Source organism: Salmo trutta, chromosome 12 (assembly GCF_901001165.1).
Source record: "Salmo trutta chromosome 12, fSalTru1.1, whole genome shotgun sequence".
Lineage (NCBI taxonomy): Eukaryota > Metazoa > Chordata > Actinopteri > Salmoniformes > Salmonidae > Salmo > Salmo trutta.
In genome coordinates, this window is record NC_042968.1 from 30,061,442 (window position 1) to 30,083,946 (window position 22,505).

General features: G+C 39.5%; 2 protein-coding genes across 6 annotated transcripts; one reads left to right on the forward strand and one right to left on the reverse strand.

The window, feature by feature from the left end:
* Window positions 1-128: 128 nt before the first annotated feature.
* On the reverse strand, window positions 129-16,412 carry LOC115203326 (electron transfer flavoprotein subunit alpha, mitochondrial). Its single transcript, XM_029767925.1, has 12 exons — window positions 16,245-16,412; window positions 15,485-15,634; window positions 14,945-15,026; window positions 14,648-14,730; window positions 13,686-13,785; window positions 12,658-12,768; window positions 12,355-12,456; window positions 12,170-12,238; window positions 11,903-11,985; window positions 4,525-4,590; window positions 2,694-2,774; window positions 129-395 (listed from the first exon to the last, which is right to left on the reverse strand). The coding sequence occupies exons 1-12, from the start codon at window positions 16,281-16,283 to the stop codon at window positions 360-362; spliced, it is 1,002 nt and encodes a 333-aa protein (XP_029623785.1). The 5' UTR covers window positions 16,284-16,412; the 3' UTR covers window positions 129-359.
* A 904-nt stretch (window positions 16,413-17,316) lies between these two features.
* On the forward strand, window positions 17,317-22,220 carry LOC115203325 (insulin gene enhancer protein ISL-3). 5 transcript variants are annotated; one of them, XM_029767919.1, is made up of 6 exons: window positions 17,317-17,506; window positions 17,930-18,119; window positions 18,607-18,869; window positions 20,053-20,348; window positions 21,002-21,169; window positions 21,468-22,220. In XM_029767919.1, the coding sequence occupies exons 1-6, from the start codon at window positions 17,449-17,451 to the stop codon at window positions 21,582-21,584; spliced, it is 1,092 nt and encodes a 363-aa protein (XP_029623779.1). In that variant the 5' UTR covers window positions 17,317-17,448; the 3' UTR covers window positions 21,585-22,220. The 5 variants fall into 5 exon arrangements, with proteins under 5 accessions (XP_029623779.1, XP_029623781.1, XP_029623780.1 ...); XM_029767921.1 differs by having other exon boundaries at window positions 20,053-20,336; XM_029767920.1 differs by having other exon boundaries at window positions 20,056-20,348.
* The last annotated feature ends 285 nt before the right edge of the window (window positions 22,221-22,505 follow it).

Here is a 22,505-nt window from a genome sequence, read left to right on the forward strand (position 1 = left end):
CTTTCCATTATCCACCGTGATATATAACACTGTATTATCCTGATACTGTAGCTTTCCAAAAAGGAAAGCCCAAACATCCATTTGATCAGATTTCAAATCCTCAATAAAAACAAATTGAACAAGTTGTGAGACATTGTAGCGTATCCACTAGCTTTATTATTAATTAAAATGATAACACAATCAAAGATGTATTAGATCTAGACATTTTAAGCACCTATTTCAAAATGCACAAGAAGCATGAAATGCAGTTTAAGGCAGGATTTTCTTTTGGGTAGTTAAAACTGGCAGCTTATAAGGGGTTAATGTTTCGTCCTCAGATTTCGGAGTATTATAGGATCTTGGTTGGATCATGATGGCGATCACTTCTTCAATGCTGCAGTCATCTCAGGAACAGCCTGCAAGTACAAACAGTTCTCATACCCCTGACAGTTTCATTGGCAACAACGACAAAAGACACATTGTCATTGTTATCTGAAATCAGAGTGTAAACACAGTTAAGATGAGAACTATTGTCACAGTTCTGGACCTGCCTGTTATTATTATCTCTACTTACCCATCACTTCAGCAGAATATTACTAACTTAAACACCTAGTCACCTACACCGGCCGATCACATGCAACGGCACTGGTTAATAAATGATGAGGCACAGCCAAACAAATGGAAAAAGCCACTAGGCTTTCACTTCTCACAAAGGGTCCCTCTTGAAGTGTGTGGCAAAGCTTGGGCACTGAATCTGGAACCTCCGTCTTTATGCCTAAACTAGAGGGTAGAAGTGCTGCCTGGAACCCTGTGGCGTTGAGCCCTGCCAAAGTTACCTGAGCATGTCAATTAGGAGTCAATAGCGGAAGAGGAACACAGAATCAATATGAAAGCCAACACCAGGCAGTCCCCTTAGTTTAACTATCAGGTGGTATTAGTTCCTGTTAAGGTTGAGGACTGGAAGTTACTCTCTGAGCAGGAGGTCCTCTCATGAACTATCCACTGATACATTCACGAGTTCAATAATTCAGTACATCTGCTTTTTCATCAGGTGGAATATACAGTTCCAAATGGTTCTTATTTATCAATCCCAATAACTGATTTACCAGGTTTGGATTCAGGCACTCAACAGAGAAATGTTTACAGTCGAAGAGAGTAAGAACTCAACTGCATTTTCATTTAAACATGATTTCACTCAGTGTTATTTTAGGCTTATCCCAGAAACCTAGTTAACAGATTGTAACTGAATAAGGCACAACTCAGTAAGGCACAAGGTCTCTACAAGTTTTGCTTTCTGAGATTAAACAACTGAATAATATGCAAATGTATGAGAGGGAAAAGCAGACATTAACATTGCCTTTAAACAGGTCAAATAGATGGCTCTGCCACCAAGCTAATGAATCCCCATTATTTAAGACTGAACGGCAAATGGAAGGTGTCTTTTAATGATTTATAATGATAAACCTAACTATTCAATTCATTTTATCAATCAAACTCATTTATAGAGCCCCTTGTACATAAGCAGTTGTCACAAATTGCTTTTACAATGACATTATTACACAGGAATACTTTTAATGAGCGTCTAACTGACAGCCTGGGCCTCTGATCACAGGAAATGGCTTGCGGGAGGTCTCTAGTGAACCAGGAAGTGCCTCAATGTCACAATCAGAGAAGAAGAAGAGTGAATTAACAGTGACCATTAGACATGTCCCTTAATAATTGAAATGTTTGAATAAAGGCTCAGAGGGAGTCAGTTTAAATGCATTAACATTAGTCGATCAGTCGTTGATGTGTCTTATTACAGCGTCATTAACTGAGGGGGAAATCTGAGATATCACCTCTTTCTTGCACTTTTCAAATGTGTTTTGCTATGGTATACTTAAGCAATAAGGCACGAGGGGGTGTGGTATATGGCCAATATACCACGGCTAATGGATGTTCTTAAGCCCGACACAATGCGGAGTGCCTGGATACAGCCCTTAGCCATGGTATATTGGCCATATACAACAAACCCCTGAGGTGCCTTATTGCTATTATAAAACTGGTTACCAACGTAATTAGAGTAGTAAAAATACATGTTTTTTTCATACCCGTGGTATACAGTCTGATATACCATGGCTGTCAGCTAATCAGCATTCAGGGCTTGAACCACCCAGTTTATAATAATTTATACCTAATTAAGGAACTAATTCAGCCAAAACCAATGTTATGTTTGCTTTTATCAGGAAACCCCTTTTGGTAGAATAAGGTCCATATTATTAATATAACAAAATACACATCGCATTAATAAACCTATTTTAAATCCTCCTCAGGGTACTAGAAGAATGACTCTTAAAGGAGAGATGGACAGGGTGTGACAGGGATCTGGAACGATGGCATGAGGGTGTGATGGATATTTCCCTCAAGACTCCTCACCACAATTTACCCATCAGGACTAACCAGAAGAACATGAACACTGACACTTTAAATGCTGTCATGAATTAGAAATACTGGGCAACATACAGGTTAAATCCAGTGTATCAGTGTTGACTTGGATAACACTCATAGCACTTTACTAAACCTATACAGGGTGTGGTGTACAATACTTCATTTAGCCAATGCTGAAGATCTAGGTCCACCTCCTTAAGATGAACTAAATATCTACCTCCATATAGGGATTCATTTCACACCTTTAATATCACAATATCTAATCGTGTCATCATTGATAGTCTTACCTTGAAGAGATCCTCCACCAAACCGTAGTCAGCTACCTGGAAAATAGGTGCCTCTGGATCTTTGTTGATGGCAACGATTATCTAGAAATAAAACATAAAAACACGTGCCACAGTTCGTCTCAGTACATGTACTAACCTGTCCTCTGAATAAAAATGCAAAGCGGTATGCATACTGTACATGGATTGCCTCAGAATTTTAATGGAGGCTAAACCAAACACTTAAATCATAAATTACAAAGATACATTGCTATGTAAACTGTTGATCCACATCCTAAAGCAGTGAGTCAGCATCCGGAATTAGGACAATATCAGTCACTATGATGAGAATCAAAATTAAGTAATAAAGAACAAAATAAAAGTTGTATTACCATCCCTTACTACTCTCTCATGTTATATATACACACTATGCCTTCATGACATATTGCATAGCTTGTTAAAGCAGCAAGCATACAAATCCAAATGAGCTGCACTTAAGTGATGTCACTTATGAATGCGTTTTTTTTAAAGTGGATGAAAGTGATTTTGAAAACAGCTCCATGACCTCAAGCGGCTGGATATACGTAGAAGCAGAGTAAATCTCATACAAAACAAATAGATATGGGACTATGGCTACATAATAGTACATAATACTGTGGTCTGACACATTCAGAACACATCCCACACAAGACACTCTACTCTCCTCTTAAGAAGCTCCGAAGCAAGAGAGAGAAAATACAAATAAATTATACATCATTCTTTAAAAAGCTTCTTCAGGTTCCCTTTTAAAACACACTTCTTAAGTGCACGGGATCCCGGAGCAGATAGCTCACCTTGGTGGAAGAAATCCACTCAGGAGACTGTTGTCATGGCTACGAAAGAGTTTTTCCATTTTGCATTTACATAAAACAGTTCTCTTCCAGGGACAGACGTATTCTGCCCTCCACTTGTTGTAAAAGTGGGTCAACTACAGCGAAGAGGAATACAAATAAGAAAAAGTACTTTGACCAAGTTAATTCCTCCTCATATATAGACGTATTCTCAAAGAGTGAATTGTTGTAATACTATTAGTTAGGTAAATTGGTGCAGTTGTATGACACCCATTTAGGCTTTTTCAAATCAGCCTCTACAGTAAGTGTTAACTGGACTGATTAATGGAATGGGTGATCTTTATACTTTCAGATAACTTGAAGATATCAAATGATTGACTGAAGATAAAAAAAATAAAAAGTTTCAAAGAGTTGTAAATGATTTTAAATGAATTAATACATGTTTTTACATTAATACAATTTCTTTTAAATCAATATGACATTTAATCAGTATCCCATTGTTTTACTGTATGTATATCTTTACTTGTTAATCCATCACTAGTGCATATTCCATAAAAGGCGGTAGAATAAGCTTAGCTACATGAAATTGTGATAAATACATCTCACCCTCATGTTTATCACTCTCCTGCTGACAAGGCGCTACATCACAAAGAGCTCAGAAGAATTGAATAAAATAAATCAACACCACAGTTAATTTAGCAATCAGACGCACATGCCCCATAACTATATGTACTTATGCATGACTTGCGACAGCAAGAATCAGCAAAAAACAATGTTTTAAAAAGCACAACTTCCTTAAAAAATATCTTGCTGTATAAAACATATCATGTATTTTTTTGGAGTACTAGAAAAATTCTGAACATCTTGCATCCTCATATTTTTTGGGGTTATTTTTTTAAATCAGTAGAACAAATCTATTTACATTTGTTTAAATGAGAAGTATTATCCACAAGTAATAACACAGCTATACCACAATAATACCACTAGCTTATGTAGACTGCTTAGTTTGATGTGGTGTGCTGTACCTTGCTGTCCTTCATCCCAGCCAGGTGCTGAATAGCTCCAGAGATGCCCACTGCGATGTAGAGTTCCTGGAAATAAAACAGAAAATGGCCAGTCAGTATATAATAATGTAATATCAAAAATGTAATTCATATAACGAGAAATGTATATTATTGCAATAATACTACATAGACATTGTCACGGTTGTCGTTGGTGAAGGAGGACCAAAATGCAGCAGGTATGTGTATGCTCATCTTGACGTTTAATAAATTCAAAATGAACACCAAAATAACAAAAGAACGAACGATCAACAAAACAGTCTGGCAAGGCACAAGGCTAAACACAGAACAATCTCCCACAAAATGACAAACACACCCTAATATATGGGACTCTCAATCAAAGGCAAATAGACAACACCTGCCTTCAACTGAGAGTCCTAACCCCAATTAACCAAACATAGAAACAGACTCACTAGACTAAACATAGAATACATGAATATCAGACAGTGCCCAACAAACCCCGGAATACTTAAATCAAATGCCCTTCTAGAAAAACACCACCCTGAACCACATAAAACAAATACCCTCTGCCACGTCCTGACCAAACTACAAAACAATTAACCTTATACTGGCCAGGACGTGACAGACATAAATAAAATAAAATCAGCTTTCAAGTTTTAATAAACAGAGTGTTTATTGTAGGGAGAACAAAAAAATCTATTCAGAAAAAGAAAATCAGTCTCAACCAAATGAAAAGGTTTGGCCACAATATGATATGTAAGACTATTGATTTAACCATTACTTTTCAACAACTTAAAATGAGAAGATGATGCGTGTTTTCACACAGACATACACAGCATGGCCATCAGAGAATCCCTATGACCACAGCCTTACGAGATGGGCTCTCCTAACCAGTAGTCTGGTGAACCAAGTTGCTGTGACCATAAGTGACCAGAACCACAAACTGAGCCCCAATCCCCCGGAACCCTTTACACCCTACTCTGACCCGGTAGGCAGTCAATTCCTGACCATACATCTCAATGGTTCTGACCAGAGTGTGTTCCTTTAGGGTGTCTGCTAGCCAGAGTGTGGGGGCCTGGGCCCCTGGCTGCAACATTACCATCCATTCTCCAGGGAGCAGCACATCAATTGCTTTCAGCTAAATGCACTCACATATGAATATTTCAGTAGGATTTAATGTTTCAGCTGCAGCCCCAGAGGAACAGAGCATCAATTTGTGAACACAGTTCTCCCGGAGTTAAAAGCCAGGCCGGATAATACAGTATGAAAGGCACTGTCAATCCAGAGGCCTTTTTTCCCCCCAGACTGGGAGAGAGAGAAAATAAAAAATAGAAAAGCTTCTCCCCTTTAGCCTCCAAGTAGGTCCCCAGCTGGGTATAAACAGCTTTTTGAAAGTTTTCCACTACAAACTGCTATAGTTGGGAGGGTCATTTAGCCCTGGATGTTTTTAAAGTATATGTAGGGAGAGGAGGAGAATGGCCAGACGATTTGCCAAGCTTGGGCAGTTTTTCCCTCCTCTTCTGCCCGTCTGTCTGGTGTTTGGTCTCTCCACAGCTGTGAGCCGTGGCAGCAGGGCAGGGACTTGGTGCACCCGCTGGCCTGTTAATAAAATCCCCCAAAGTGATGCTGAAACCCAGTGGTTCACACAGCACAGCTCCCCTCAGGTGTGAGAACACAAGCTCCTGTACACACAGCCAGATTGTGACACAACTGAGTTAATCAACCAGGTGATCACGGGATGCTGCTGTGTGCAAACAGACAGCAAAGGACAACAGGTTGGCTAACGATACTAAATATGGTTAGACTGGCTCGGTGGTATCTCAGGACTGAGTCCTAGAACTGGTTTGACAGAAGAATCTATGATATACAATGCCTTGAAAAGCATATGAAAAAAGGGTAAAAGTTGTCCCATTAGAAGTCTTTATTATTTGTACTGTAGGCCTACATGTGACAAAGCTTGTGAATATGAAAAAACTTTTATAATCATCACTTGAAGTTATTACTTTAGTCCTCTAAAATCATAAGTAAAAGACTATATCAACCTGCATCATCCAGAAACCACCAATGCCTATACAGTGCTCTCACTTAATAGCCTATATCTTTCATTATTTGTTCCTTATGACAAAACCTGAAACAATTGTATGTCATTATTTTAATCAATTGTTATTGTATCCCATTTCAAGTAAAATACTCTTTGTAAGTAATTAACAAGAATACAGTAATTGAAAACATTAATTTTGCCAGCGTTGTTTTGACTGTTACATTGAGTCAAGCGGAGGTGTTGCTCTCCTCATTTAAGTGACATGGCGTCTTGTAAAAGCCATTAATAAGTTTTATCCTGATGGAGTGCAGTTCATAATAAAATACATGTCAATGCATGTGTAAACTAAAACAGGCCACTGACAGTTACACTAATTAGGTCATAATGGCCCAGGTTCCTGAAGCCAACAATGCAGAAATGCCCGCAGGCAGCAATCAAAAATGTATCCTAATTATCATGTGAATACTGCATTACCTCTGAAGAATGATAAATTATAAATCCACAACATGGTTCCCCTCTCAGACTGGCATGAGGAAAGATGTGATTTCTTTTGGGGGGGGGGGGGGTCAGAGCGTTTCTGAAGGCATGTCATGGAATTATGGAGAGACTTAGGGGTTAGAATTAGTAGACATACCATCCACTGCTTACTGTGTAGGGAATATACCTACAACTTTAAATATATACAGTACCAGTCAACAGTGCAGACACACCTACTCATTCAAGGGCTTTTCTTAATTTTGACTATTTTCTACATTGTAGAATAATACTGAAGACATCAAAACTATGAAATAACATATGGAATCATGTAGAAACTTTTTTTTATTTAAATACATCCAAATATATTTTAGATTCTTCAAAGTTGCCACCCTTTGCCAGCTTTGCACACTTGACATTCTCTCAACCAGCTTCACCTAGAATACTTTTCCAACAGTCTTGAAGCAGTTCCCACATATGCTGAGAACTTGCTGGCTGCCTTTCCATCACTCTGTGGTCCAACTCATCCCAAACCATCTCAATTGGGCTGAGGTCAGGTGATTGTGGAGGCCAAGTCATCTGATGCAGCACTCCATCATTCTCCTTAATGGTCAAATAGCCCTTACACAGCCTGGAGGTGTTGGGTCATTATCCTGTTGAAAAACAAATGACAGTGGGACTAAGTGCAAACCAGATGGGATGGCGTATCAGTGCAGAATGATGTGGTAGCCATGCTGGTTAAGTGTGCCTTGAATTCTAAATAAAATCACTGACAGTGTCACCAGCAAAGCACCCCCACACCATCACACCTCCTCCTCCATGCATCACGATGGGAACCACACATGCAGAGATCATCCGGTCACCTACTCTGCGTCTCACAAAGACACGGCGGTTGGAACCAAAAATCTCAAATTTGGACTCATCAGACCAAAGGACAGATTTCCACTGGTCTAATGTCCACTGCTTGGGTTTCTTGGCCCAAGCAAGTCTCTTCATATCGGTGTCCTTTAGTAGTGGTTTCTTTGCAGCAATCCGACCATGAAGACCTGATTCACGCAGTCTCCTCTGAACAGCTGACGTTGAGATGTGTCTGTTACTTGAACACTGTGAAGCATTTATTTGGGCTGCAATCTGAGGTGCAGTTAACTCTAATGAACTTATCCTCTGCAGCAGAGGTAACTGTGGGTCTTCTTTCCCTCTGGCGGTCCTCATGAGAGCCAGTTTCATCATAGCGCTTGATGGTTTATGTGACTGCAATGACTGACCTTCATGTCTTAAAGTAATGATGGAATGTTGTTTCCTCTTTGGTTATTTGAGCTGTTCTTGCCCTAATATTGACTTTTACCAAATAGGGCTATCTTCTGTATACCACCCCTACATTGTCACAACGGATTGGCTCAAACGCATTAAGGAAAGAAATTCCACAAATTAACAAGGCACACCTGTTAATTGAAATGCATTCCAGGTGTCTACCTCATGAAGCTGGTTGAGAGAATGTCAATAATGTGCAAAGCTGCCATCAAGGCAAAGGGCAACTACTTTGAAGAATCTCAAATATATTTTGATTTGTTTAACACTTTTTTGGTTATTACATGATTCCATGTGTCATTTCATAGTTTTGATGTCTTCACTATTATTCTACAATGTAGAAAATAGTAAAAAATAAAGAAAAACCCTTGAATGAGTAGGTGAGTCCAAACTTTTGACTGGTACTGTATATATAATATTACTGTAAATAGTATATTATTACATCAATTAAATTTCCACTGACCTGATTTGAATATAAATTGCAATACACAGACAATGAATGGTTACTGGTTTAGGATGTTGCATATCATAGCCTTCTGTGATTGTGTACAATGTAAACAGGAAACAACAATATGGCAGTGTTGTCCATTTTGAGGGGCAGGGTGGACTCAGCACTTAAGTCTCCTTCCTAATGGTCCTTCCTAATCAGCCATTAACTACATTACAGCCGCTTCAGACTGCCCTAATGTGGGTCTGATGACAGCTGGGATATCCCTGTCGCGAGCCAAATGACCCATTTAGCCTTTTTAAGCTTATTCAATTGAAAATAATTAAATAATGTCGCAATATAGAGTATTGTCACACAATGTGATTTAGTTTGTATTGTTTAGGATAACAAGTGTGTGCTTGCCTGTATTAATTCCCTTTAACCTGACGTAGCAGGCATAAGAGAAACGCCTGAGCGGAGTTCACACATTCGGTTTTCAGCAGAAAAGGAAGCTAGGTTGAAAATAGATGTATCCCTGAAAACCGGAATATGCAACTCGACTAAGGCTAATTCCCTTTGCTGTGAGGGGTCTGTCTTGTGGCTTGTTGGCTTTGCCAAAACATACACAGCCTCCGCAGAGTCTTGGCACACACACACACACAAACCTGCTAACTAACACACTGTACACACAATTGAATGTAGGAGACAGACAGGCCCTCTTTGGAACATCAAGATCGAGAAAATACAGTGCATTCGGAAAGTATTCAGACCCCTTGACTTTTTCCACATTTTGTTATGTTGGACTTATTCTAAAATAAAATAAAAATATTTAAAAAATGTCCTCATCTACACACAATACCCCATAATGACAAAGCGAAAACAGGTTTTTAGAAATGTTTGCAAATTTAAAAAAAATAAAAACAGAAATATCTTATTTACACAAGTATTCAGACCCTTTGCTATGAGACTCGAAATTGAGTTCAGGTGCATCCTGTTTCCATTGATCATCCGTGAGATGTTTCTACAACTTGGAGTCCACCTGTGGTACATTCAATTGATGATTGGACAAGGTTTGGATAGGCACACACCTGTCTATATAAGGTACCACAGTTGAAAGTGCATGTCAGAGCAAAAACCAAGCCATGAGGTTTAAGGAATTGTCCGTAGAGCTCCGAGACAGGATTGTGTCGAGGCACAGATCTGGGGAAGGATACCAAAACATTTCTGCAGATCTGGGGAAGGATACCAAAACACTTCTCCCCAAGAACACAATGCTTCCATCATTCTTAAATTGAAGAAGTTTGTAACCACCAAGACTCTTCCTAGAACTGGCCGCTTGGCCAAACTGAGCAATCGGGGGAGAAGAGCCTTGGTCAGGGAGGTGAACAAGAACCTGATGGTCACTCTCACAGAGCTGCAGAGTTCCTCTGTGGAGATGGGAGAACTTTCCAGAAGGACAACCATCTCTGCAGCACTCCAACAATCAGGCCTTTATGGTAGAGTGGCCAGACTGAAGCCACTCCTCAGTAAAAAGCACATGACAGCCTGCTTGGGAGTTTTCCAAAAGGCACCTAAAGACTCTCAGACCATGAAAAAGAAGACTCTCTGATCTGGTGAAACCAAGATTGAACTATTTGGCCTGAATGCCAAGCGTCACGTCTGGAGGAAACCTGGCACCATCCCTACAGTGAAGCATGGTGGTGGCAGCATCATGCTGTGGGGCTATTTTTCAGCAGCAGGGACTGGGAGACTAGTCAGGATCAAGGGAAAGATGACCAGAGCAAAGTACAAAAGAGATCCTTGATGAAAACCTGCTCTAGAGAAGAATGGGAGAAACTCCGCAAATACAGGTGTGCCAAGATTGTAGCATCATACCCAAGAAGACTCAACGCTGCAATCGCTGCCAAACGTGCTTCAACAAAATACTGAATAAATGTGATATTTCAAAAAAAAAAAAAAAAATAAGGTTTTATATACACTACCATTCAAAAGTTTGGGGTCACTTAGAAATTCTTGTTTTGGAAAGAAAAGCACATTTGTCCATTAAAATTACATCAAATTGATCAGAAATACGGTGTAGAAATTGTTAATGTTGTAAATGACTATTGTAGCTGGAAACGGCAGATTTTTTATGGAATAGGCGTACAGAGGCCCATTATCAGCAACCATCACGCCATCGCAGCTTCATTAAATAGTACCCATTAAACACCAGTCTCAACATCAACAGTGAAGAAGTGACTCCGGGATGCTGGCCTTCTAGGCAGAGTTGCAAAGAAAAAGACATAGACTGGTCAATAAAAAGAAAAGATTAAGATGGGCAAAACAACACAGACACTGGACAGAGGAACTCTGCCTAGAAGGCCAGCATCCCGGAGTCGCCTCTTCATTGTTGACGTTGAGACTGGTGTTTTGCGGGTACTATTTAATGAAGCTGCCAGTTGAGGACTGGTGAGGCATCTGTTTCTCAAACTAGACACTAATGTACTTGTCCTCTTGCTCAGTTGTGCACCGGGGCCTCCCACTCCTCTTTCTAGTCTGGTTAGAGCCAGTTTGCGCTGTTCTGTGAAGGGAGTAGTACACAGCGTTGTACCAGATCTTCAGTTTCTTGACAATTTCTCGCATGGAATAGCCTTCCTTTCTCAGAACAAGAATAGACTGGTGAGTTTCAGAAGAAAGTTCTTTGTTTCTGGGCATTTTGAGCCTGTAACCGAACCTGTTTTTCATTTGTCATTTTGGGGTATTGTGTGTAGATTGATGAGGGGGGAAAAAACTATTTAATCCATTTTAGAATAAGGCTGTAATGTAACAAAATGTGAAAAAAGTCAAGGGGTCTGAATACTTTTTCAATGAACTGTAGGCTAATGAAGGTCAGCAAAAGTACACATACAGTTCAATTAAAGTCATTCAACAAGACCAAACAATTACATTTGTAATCCAAAATACCTCAATTAAAATATAATTTTACAGAACATTTAATGTGAGTGTGATGCTGAAAAACTGAAACAATCATATACAATTTATTAAAGTTATTATTTTCTTGTCAGGTTGCTCACTAAGAAATCTTGTACGTTGGTTTCCGCTGTGACACAGTGAAATAACAGAGACAAAAGGGTGTGTGTTGTATCACTTACAGGTGCTACAATCTTGCCAGTCTGGCCAACCTGCGTGTCATTGGGGACGTAGCCAGCATCCACAGCAGCTCTGGAAGCCCCCACTGCATTCACAACATACAGCAGGTTATTAATACACATGATCATACCACACAGTTACACACAGACAACTGACCACATGAAGAGCACACTCACACACTTCCCACTGTCCCTCACGCATGCACCCACTCACACTCAAAGATTCTCGCTCTCCTTCTCTCTGATGTACACACACATCGTTATTTATACCTGCAGCGCCCATTTTGTCAGCGAGGTCGTACAGCAGTTTGAAGTTCTCACCGCTCTTCAGCCCTCGTCCTAATGGGACAAAGAAATCAAGTGTTTGGTCACAATGACCTAACAGAATGAGAGGCCAGGGAATGTGAATGACACATTGGCTGAAGCAGTCAGACAGTGTAAAGCTAAGCCCTTACCTCCGGACACCACCACTTTGGCACTAGTGAGCTCTGGTCGATCGCTCTTGGTCAGGCTCTGCTCAAGCCATTCTGACATCCCCGCAGGAGAGGGTGAGGCAACTGCAACAGAACGGACAGACAACTAAAAATCTATCTCAAAACGCAGACAAATTAAATGTGCAAAATATTCTTTACACTAGCATCTGAATATGCTGCTCGCGAGCCATAATCAGGTATTGAAAACATGAATACGTGTTATGATGAGACAGAAAGGTTACTGAGTGGTGCTGCTGTCAACAGTGTAATGGAAGAGTCCTGTACCCTGTTCAGTAGCAGCACTGCCTCGCTCCACAGCAGCAGGTTCAAAGGAAGTTCCCCTCACTGTGAACACCTTGACTTCCTCATTGCACTTCACTGTGGCCAGGGCATTACCTGTAGCAAAGACAACACATACAGTAACACCACATACAATGTGTTTGCTTGGTTATATTGAGATATATTCTTAGAGCAAAAAAACTCAATAAGAAAAAGTATTTAGAAGAATTTGGTGATTCAATAAAGCTTCTGCGTTGTTGGTTATTCTCTGATAAATGCCATTGTCTGTTTTACATGCGATGCAATTCTATAAAATACAATGACAAATGTTCACAGTAATAATTAAAAACATGAAAGAACAGACTTGCATTGTAATTATTTGCATTGTGAGAACTTGCATTGTATGAAGCTAGGGCGGTTCCTGGCATATGCATTGTAAATGACTAATTGGACTGTCTGACAACACCAAAACATCCAAGTGTAAGACCTTTGTCAAAAATGCAGCAGCAAAATGGTTATAAAAAACCCCCCACTGAATTTCCAACCAGGAAGAGTCAGGCTCTTGCCAAAGTTTAAGTGGATAATTTTAATCAGACCCATCTATATTTTATGATTATAATGTGCCCAATCAAAATATGATCTGAGCTTATTCTTGTTCAGGGAGGCTTTTAGGCTTTCAGACTGACAGCTGGGATGACTAGGGTGGATCTCTATAGTCATTAAGAGGTCAGAAACAACAACAACATGAACTACTATAGCCTCATCACTTTACTAATAAATATAGAACAATCATCTCCATTTAACCCCTGACCCCAGCCCATTAGCAGAGAACTACACCAATACTGAAATCTATCCAATCATTTATTCTGCTGCTTACGTATGCATTATAGGTTGTGCTAAGAACAGGCCTGCAGCGATAGGAAACTATGTTGTAATGCATAATAATTACAGTGTGCTTACAAAATATTTGGGGTCATTTTATACCTCAATGGAATAGTTGTTCATTATAAAATATATTACAACAGGAATCTCACCAGCGTAAATTGTTCTAACGAAGGTGTCTTGAGATTTGACCTCGGTGATGTCAGAGAGAGTTGCAACATCCAGCTTGGCTGACACTCTGGGAAGGAGATTCTGTTGAGCATAATACAGTACTGAGATGATATGCTTTAATTCAACCATATCACCCTGTGGATCTCTCAGGACACAGAGAGGTGATGGGGAGGTTGATTGTTTTAAAATGGGAATGTTTCTCAACATTTTAAGGACTTGGCAAAGTTTGGTACAATAAAGACAAAACAAACTATTACAAATAATTTGTCCCTACGGAAATAGTTTATAGTAGATGATGTCAACAGTGCTATAATACCATGACGGATACAAACTGCCCTCTGTGTTGGATAAAACTAGCTTGGGCTATGGAGACTCAGATACAAAACTGTGTGAAGTTTAACCCAAGGATGGACAATGGAATTCAAAGTCATCTTTGAAAATGATTGCCGATTATGTTTTTAGTAAAATAAATTAAATCAAATACCAGACAGTATTAGGATGCATCATCTAAAACACATTCATCTACTCAGGGAAATCGAGACCAGACAACCCAGCCTCAGTCAATATGAGTTGGATTACAATACATAAGATATTGTTTAATGCATCCTAATTCAATAGAAATACCATTAGATCAGCAAGTTGACAGTTCTATTGCAGAATGACAGATTACTGGGGTAGTAATTGAGGGGTAATACTACACTTACTGGGCAAAATTGGAAGGAAAAAAAAAACTTTCTGAAACATTAAAGCATAATGTTTAAAAATGGTAAATCAGATCAACTAGATGTTGCTATGATGATAAAATGTGTTATAATTCATGCATGTCTGGATACATAATAAAATAAACTTCCCATGATAAGGAAGGATTTGATCATTATATAGCTATTAATAATATGGGGGAAATGCAGACATGTGAACACTTGTTTTACAGTCAGTAACTCACCTTCCCAAAAGCAGAAGCTCCTGCACAGATGTGTGTGAAGTTGAACTGTTTCTGGGTAGCAAGAATCAAAGGAGTCAATTCCTCTGTATGGAGAAAAGAGGACCAGGGTTAAAGTACATATTTAGACCAAAAGGAAGTATCATGCCATTCCATCATTCTAACAGTATATATCATCTAAACTGTAAATAAACATCTCCGGCATCTGTATTTGAACTAAGCATATCCACACAGACCTCAGAACGTAACAAAAATATCCCATCCCAGAATGAAGGGACATTCATCATTTCCAAAAATCACCTGGTAACAGTCCTTTGTAGCAGTCATGTTGAGCCACTAGAATCTTCTTGACCCCCTGGACTTTCCTGATCTGGTCTGCAACCTGTTAAAGAAGAAATCCAACACAGAAATAAACAGTTAACCATATCAGCCAGCTGTATATCATGAAAGAGCTACATTGTACTGCACAAGGGTGACATAGTATGAAATACCACATTAAAACATAACTTCCATTGATGTGACTGAACAGCTGTTAGGGCAGGAGTAGCCAACCCTCCTCCAGCAGAGCTGGGTGTATGCAGGCTATTGCACAAGCCTTCCTGAAACACACCTGATTCTACCCACCAGAATCACCATTAGCCTAGCTGAATTAGGTGCATTAGTGTAGGGTTGGAGCAACATTTGGCCAGGTCTCTCTTGCAAAGAGATGTTTAATCTCAATGAGACCAACCTGGTAAAATAAATGCTAAATTTAAAAAATTGCATGCACACTGGTAGCTCTCCAGCTCTCCAGATAAGAGGGGTTGCCACTTCTGTGGGGCATCATAGTAACAGTCCTACCTTGGCACAGTTGGTTCCAGCCACCAGGCGGGTGACCTCTCCTCCCACCTTGCTGGCAGCTGTAATGGCCTTCAGTGTGATGGGTGTGAGCTGGTTGTTGTTGTGCTCTGCTATTACCAGAGTACTGTGAAACCTCTGGGCCAGACAGGGCTGCAGGAGAGAACACAACCAATCTCCATAATGAAACTGCTTTATAAAGAAGACTTAGTTTAGGCCATTGAATTGACATTTCTGATTGTCAATAAGTACTATTTTGGCCTTGAATGATAAACTAGACAGCTGGCATAGGCTTAGGGCACATTATCAGACTGGCTCTATCAAGTTAACAGTGTAAACAGTAGTGTGTACAAAGGTCAATATAAAACACTGTGCACGACAGGGAATAAAGGCAATATGAACTGTTTGTCGAACACCAAAGGGAAGGCTATAGCAATGTCAGGTCAACTGTGTGTTTTGTCCTCCAAGATAACAAAATCACTTGCTAGTTTAACCCAAGTCAGGTGACACACTGTACTGTAGCTAGTTACGTTGCCAAAATGTGGATTAGTTTCATGCTCTACTCTGACACAATAACCGTTAATAGCTACAATGTATGTAGATAACAGTGCAGTTACAAATTAGAGTGAAAGTATGTTGTCGACCTGCCATGTCCTCAACTGACCTCAGACAGACTTCAGTCAGACTAGCCAACTAGACGTTGGTGGCAATCTGAAACGGTAGAAGAAATTACTGCATTTGTCAGCACTGGAGTTTTACTTACCAATTGTCCCAAACTTCTTCTGTTTATTGCTGTAAACATAACTGGCTAGCTTTCTAGCTAATCAGCTACATTTTTGCTAGCTATTTGCCTTGATCTAAACAAAGAGACAGCTAAGAGGCATCAGTTCATTCTCCACTCTTGTATCTCGCGAGAACAATGTAGTCTGATCTCTCCGCGTCTCTTCCACTTTAAACAGTGAACTCAGAGAACAGCCCTATCTAATCATTTCATTATGAATTCAAAGGCCCTTTAAAAGTGCAAAAGACCAGGGATTTGAGAATGCATGTACTGTAGGCTATACAATACATGGTGTAAGCATTCCATTTCATCCATAGACATATATTTATTCCATGACATAAACATTTATATTTAATTGGAAAAATACAAGCTGATGTAAAATTATATAATGAGAGCCCTATACTCCAATATTGCGAGACAATGAAAATAACCTACCTATATTTTATTAATTTGATATATTAAATAGAAGAAATGAGATACGGAAACTTTGTGGATACATTTTATTTTATTTATAACTAAAAAGCAGGTACCAGTCTAGAGTGGCTCACTGCGCTGCTCTCCTGTCCTGACGTGAAGCAGTGAAATTGTACTTCTAATGTTCCTCCAGTAGGTGTCCTTGTTGTTCTCGAGTAGATGGATGTACTGATTCACATGGTGTCAGCTGTCATGACGGGTTTCTGTGTGCATTCTCCTCTGTCTCAGGAAAAACATGCAATTTACTGCTTACTCCTGCTAATTCCAATTCCAATGTAGGCCTAACAAAAGTGTACAGATTTAAAATAATTAGCAGTAATTGTCAGGAAATAATGCATCAACCAAAAAAGCTCACTATAAACGTAGGCAAATATCCAAGCCCCAAAATGACCTTAGAATTACCTATTGCATTCTAACAAATAACCAACTGTTTCAAAATAAATAAACATTTTGAAATACTTAATTCTTTAAAATCTCTAGCGAGACTTGATATGACAGTGGGAATATGTTATGTGGGACGAATGGATGTCCAGTTTTACGCGTGACGTCAGAGAGCGTGTGGGACTGCAGCGCCTCTTCCCAGGGCCGTCCCACAGTCCGAACTGAAGTTATCAGACAGCCAGGCACAGGCCACTCACCTCCCTCCTTTCTCCTCTTCTTCTCCTTCTTACTTCTTTTCTGCATCTTATCGCAATCCCGTCATCATTCCTGTATGGTGGATATTATTTTCAACTCTTCTTTCTTGGGTGATATGGGGGATCATTCCAAAAGTAAGTGGCATTTTTTTGCATGTATTTTTATCCGCCTTTCACAGTGTTGTAGATTACCCTACAAATCGTAGCCTCTGAAATTAAAACATAATTCAAATGCCATCGTATTTCATATATTTATTTGCATAAAGCAAATATAATATATTCGTATTGGTATTGTTTTGTTATCCATAATGAGGACTTTTTCTTGTTTATAGTTCATTTTATCTTAGATTTCTTTCAAAACGATTGTGCATAATTTCAGAACAGGTCTTAGTCATTGGAATGTAATACAGTGAGAAACTGGGAGTATTTCGCCATGTATAAGACAATTTAAGACGAAGAAGTGACATGTAGGCCAGTGGCTCTCCAAAAAGTGTGATTTAAGGTGTCAAGAACTGTGTACATGGGAAAGAATGGTTACAATGTCTGTGCTCTCTGCAGAGAAGTCCGGATTCGCGATGTGTGTAGGCTGTGGAAGTCAGATACATGACCAGTACATTCTGAGAGTTTCCCCGGACCTGGAGTGGCATGCAGCCTGCCTGAAGTGTGCAGAGTGCAGCCAGTACCTGGATGAGACATGCACTTGCTTCGTACGGGACGGAAAAACCTATTGCAAAAGAGATTATGTAAGGTAGGGATTGAAATTCTTTGGAAATATTTTGTTAGTGATTGAACGTATTTTAACGTTGGTGTGAATGAGGAGGTAGCCTACAAACTAATATATAGTATATCCATATACATGCAAGACTTGTACCTAAATCACAGAGGCTTATTAGGCCTAAAAATACAAATATCCTTGTTTTGGAAGGTTTATAAAAAAAACTGTGCTCAGTCTGCGTAATTCCATGCAAAATGTATCTGTAGTTCAACGCATAAAAGGCCATTTGACCTACAATTAAGCAGCTTTTCTACAATTAAAATAGTTCGTTCAAATGAACTTTTCTACTTTGATCCTGGCTAAACAATGCACAGTAATATTTATCTTAGCCTTGTTTCTCACGTTCGAAGTAGACCTAGTAATGTAAAACTTGGAACAAAAACTGCAGTAACAACAAATCAAATGGCTGTTAGAAGTTGTTGTTTAATTCAATAAAAAAAATATCATTTATTCCTTGCAGGTTATTTGGAATAAAATGTGCAAAATGTAACCTGGGATTCAGCAGCAGTGATTTGGTGATGCGAGCCCGGGACAACGTGTACCACATCGAGTGTTTCAGATGTTCCGTGTGTAGCAGGCAGCTTTTGCCGGGGGATGAGTTCTCTCTCCGGGACGAGGAGCTGCTATGTCGGGCGGACCACAGTTTACTAATGGAGCGGAGCTCCGCCGGAAGCCCAATCAGCCCCGGACATATCCACTCCAACAGATCACTACACTTAGCAGGTCAGTTGCACATCCAAAACAACACCACCACTGACTTCTGTAATAATAATAATAATAATAACGACAACAACAATAATAATAATAATAATAATATGGAGGCAATCATCTTAATCAGAATGATGATATTCATTGTTATATTAATGATCATAATAATAGCCTGATAATAATAGTCCATAAATATTTTTCCTAGAATTATCGATAGGCCTAATGTTATGATCACAACGATCGGTAGACAGTCCAGAAAAAAAATCAGATGCAAGCTGAGTCATTAAGATGTCAATAACTAGGCTATATTAGGCAATTGGCGACCAATATCAGACTGACCTTTAAACTTTTCCATGGAAAATCACTGAGATATGATTTCATTTTTATACCAAGCTTTTAAAATGGATAGATTTTGAACATAAGTAACGTTGGATTTTTTAAGGATTTTGATATTTGATATTTACATGACTATTTAATAGTGTTGACCCAATAATGCAAATACAGTAGGCTATAATAACTTCAACAGTTAGGCTAATCCCTACTCCTTGACGTTAGGCCTATCAGGATCATCTGGATAACAATAAATACGATTTTACAGATAATCTCTTAATGTGCAAATTAAAGAATTGTAGTAGATAGAAATGTTAACAAGTAGACCTACACACAGTTGCTGTTGCCTAATTGACTAAGCCTTTTTTAATTTAACAGAAACTTAATGCATGACATAAACAAGGAGTGTGTCATAGTGCGCGGATGGGAATCTGTAGCCTGTTGAACTATAATGCAATAAAGCTTACATGCATTGTCATTGGGGCCTATACATAATTGTTGCTCAATATGGGCGATGTATTTTTAGGGGGGAACACCAAGATCAAATGGAGTACGTGTTGATGGAGAGACTGTTATCGTTTATATATATATACGATAACAGTCTCTCCATCCACACGTACTCCATATATATATATATATATATACTCATGGCAAGAATTGAATAAGTTATATTTTAGATGAATAAGAGTAACTAACGGTCTATATAACCTATGGCAAGGAACATGCTCCAGGGGAAAAAACGCATTTGCATAGCCTAGAATAATAATGAACAATAACAATAATAACAATAACATTAACAATAATAATAATATAAGTCAAACTTTAGTTAATTTCCTTTTTTATTAAATATAATTCCGCCTCTCTTCAGCAGAGCCGGTGACAGTACGGGCACCACACCGAAACCACGTCCACAAGCAGTCAGAGAAGACAACACGAGTGCGAACCGTTTTGAACGAGAAACAGCTCCACACGTTACGGACCTGCTACAACGCCAATCCGCGGCCAGATGCGCTAATGAAGGAACAACTGGTGGAAATGACCGGCCTCAGCCCAAGGGTTATTCGAGTTTGGTTCCAGAATAAAAGATGCAAAGACAAAAAGAGATCTATTCTCATGAAGCAACTTCAGCAGCAGCAACACAGTGATAAGACTGTAAGCATCTTCGTAAGTTAATCTCGGAAACATTTTTTATACTTCTACTAGCCTACTACTTTTTCTTTATGTTTGGTTCATCGTTGAATCCTTACATTTTTGCGATAGTTGAGGTATGTCAGCACAGGCTGGTCTCATAGACTATACATAACATAGTAAACGAAAATCCGGGATATAAGAATTGCAATTAGTAACATATCATACGAATTGTAATTCGTAACATTTCATACGAAATGGATGATAGACATCCACAAATGAATACCATACCAAACGTACATATCATACTAATATAAGTCACCAAGATTTTCGTTTACTATGTTACGTCTACCCTTGAGTCCAGGTTGGTCAGCAAAGAAGTACTTGTGGCTAAATGGTTACCTCTTAAAGGCAAAGAATTCGTTTCTCTGGAATGATTTGACCAGTGCCACACTTGAATAACCCTTGGTCCGAGGCCGGTCATTTCCACTAGCTGTTCTTTCATTATTGTTTTTCTGTATTCAACCTGCCAATAAATAATTAATCAAGAATTCAATTGTGCATGACCTGTATTGGAAAGCAAAGACTACAGAACAAAATCCTGACATTCTGATCTGGGAATTTGATGGTTTTCTTCCTCTACCAAAGTGTAGATTTAATTTGGATTTCCTATTCTAATCTCGTATTAGAGTCTACAGGGGCTCACAGGTACGCCTCTGGTTGCCAGAAGCCCTATCAGGCACGACAACACGGTGCAGGGTAACTCGGTGGAGGTGCAGACCTACCAGCCGCCCTGGAAGGCCCTCAGCGAGTTCGCCCTGCAGAGTGATCTGGACCAGCCGGCCTTTCAACAACTGGTAAGAGAGAGGAGACATTCTATACTTGCATGCACATGTGGGTACGCGTAATTACGCACGAACACGCATTCAAACTCTCTCTCACACACGAACGCACGCATGCACGCGCGCAAACACACACACATTCATTTAGATGACGACCATTTCTGAGTTTTTTTCTTCACTTTAATGTCATCAATTTAAATTGTATAAGTAATAACGTTAAATGGCAATTTTCAACATCAGAAGTGGCAACATTTGTAGCCTAAACAAAGCCAGAACAGATGTATTTTGACATCACTGTCTTTGCACATTACAGGTGTCTTTCTCGGAATCGGGTTCATTGGGAAACTCCTCCGGCAGCGACGTGACTTCTCTGTCATCGCACTTACCCGACACCCCGAACAGCATGGTACCCAGTCCCGTGGAGACGTGAGACCGGGCCACCAGCCTCGGTCCCAGGCCTAGCATGTTCCCGCCCCGGTCCCCGGTCCCCTGCATGTGACCAGCTCATCACAGCGTCCTAAAGACAGAGGAGTCGTTTCGGACATGGAGGAGAAAGTGACATATTCTAAATGTTGAACAATTACCTAACGGCACTATAAAGCAACGCGAACGAAAGCCCTTCTTCTTAAGACTCAGTTCAGAATTTTTAAGGATATCAGTGACAAAACAAAAGCCGAACTTCGTTGCATGAACCGAAAGAAGATAGAAGATTCTCGTGATGGATTTACAGAACAGCCTCCCTCCATATTACATTGGAGCCATTTGATGTCGAACCAGATGGACATTCTGCAATTCATTGTGACCATATCGTGTCTTGGTTTCTTTATGTGATTTTTGATACATTTGTTTCGTTATCAAGTCCATAGACTCGTGTGTTTGTCTTAAAAAGGAGCATGATTTCCGAAGATTATATAAAACAGATTATTGTTGTTAAATATTTGATCTTAATAGGAAGAGGGCAGGTTGTTTGAGCCTCTCGAACAAAAGTAAGTTATTGATATTTATTGTCAGGACAACGATTCATAAAGGAAGTAATAACTGATCAAAAATAAAACTGTTAAATCTTTATAATGTCTAAGGTACAGTCTTTGCATAAACACCCCCGTTCCCTCACTCAGCCTGTGACGTGCAGTTAATCAAGTTGACCAGTGGTTATTTGAGCTATAGACATCAAAACCTTCCACCAAAGGTATTCCCAAAACGAGTATGCTTCACGCAAACCTTATCGGCCCCCAGTTCCCCGAGCTTCTAAACCACAGAGGTGTAGGCCTTTAAACAACAAATCAAACACCAATATATTTCTGAATTGATCAAAATAATAATTGTGCTAACAAGGTCAATAAGTTTACAA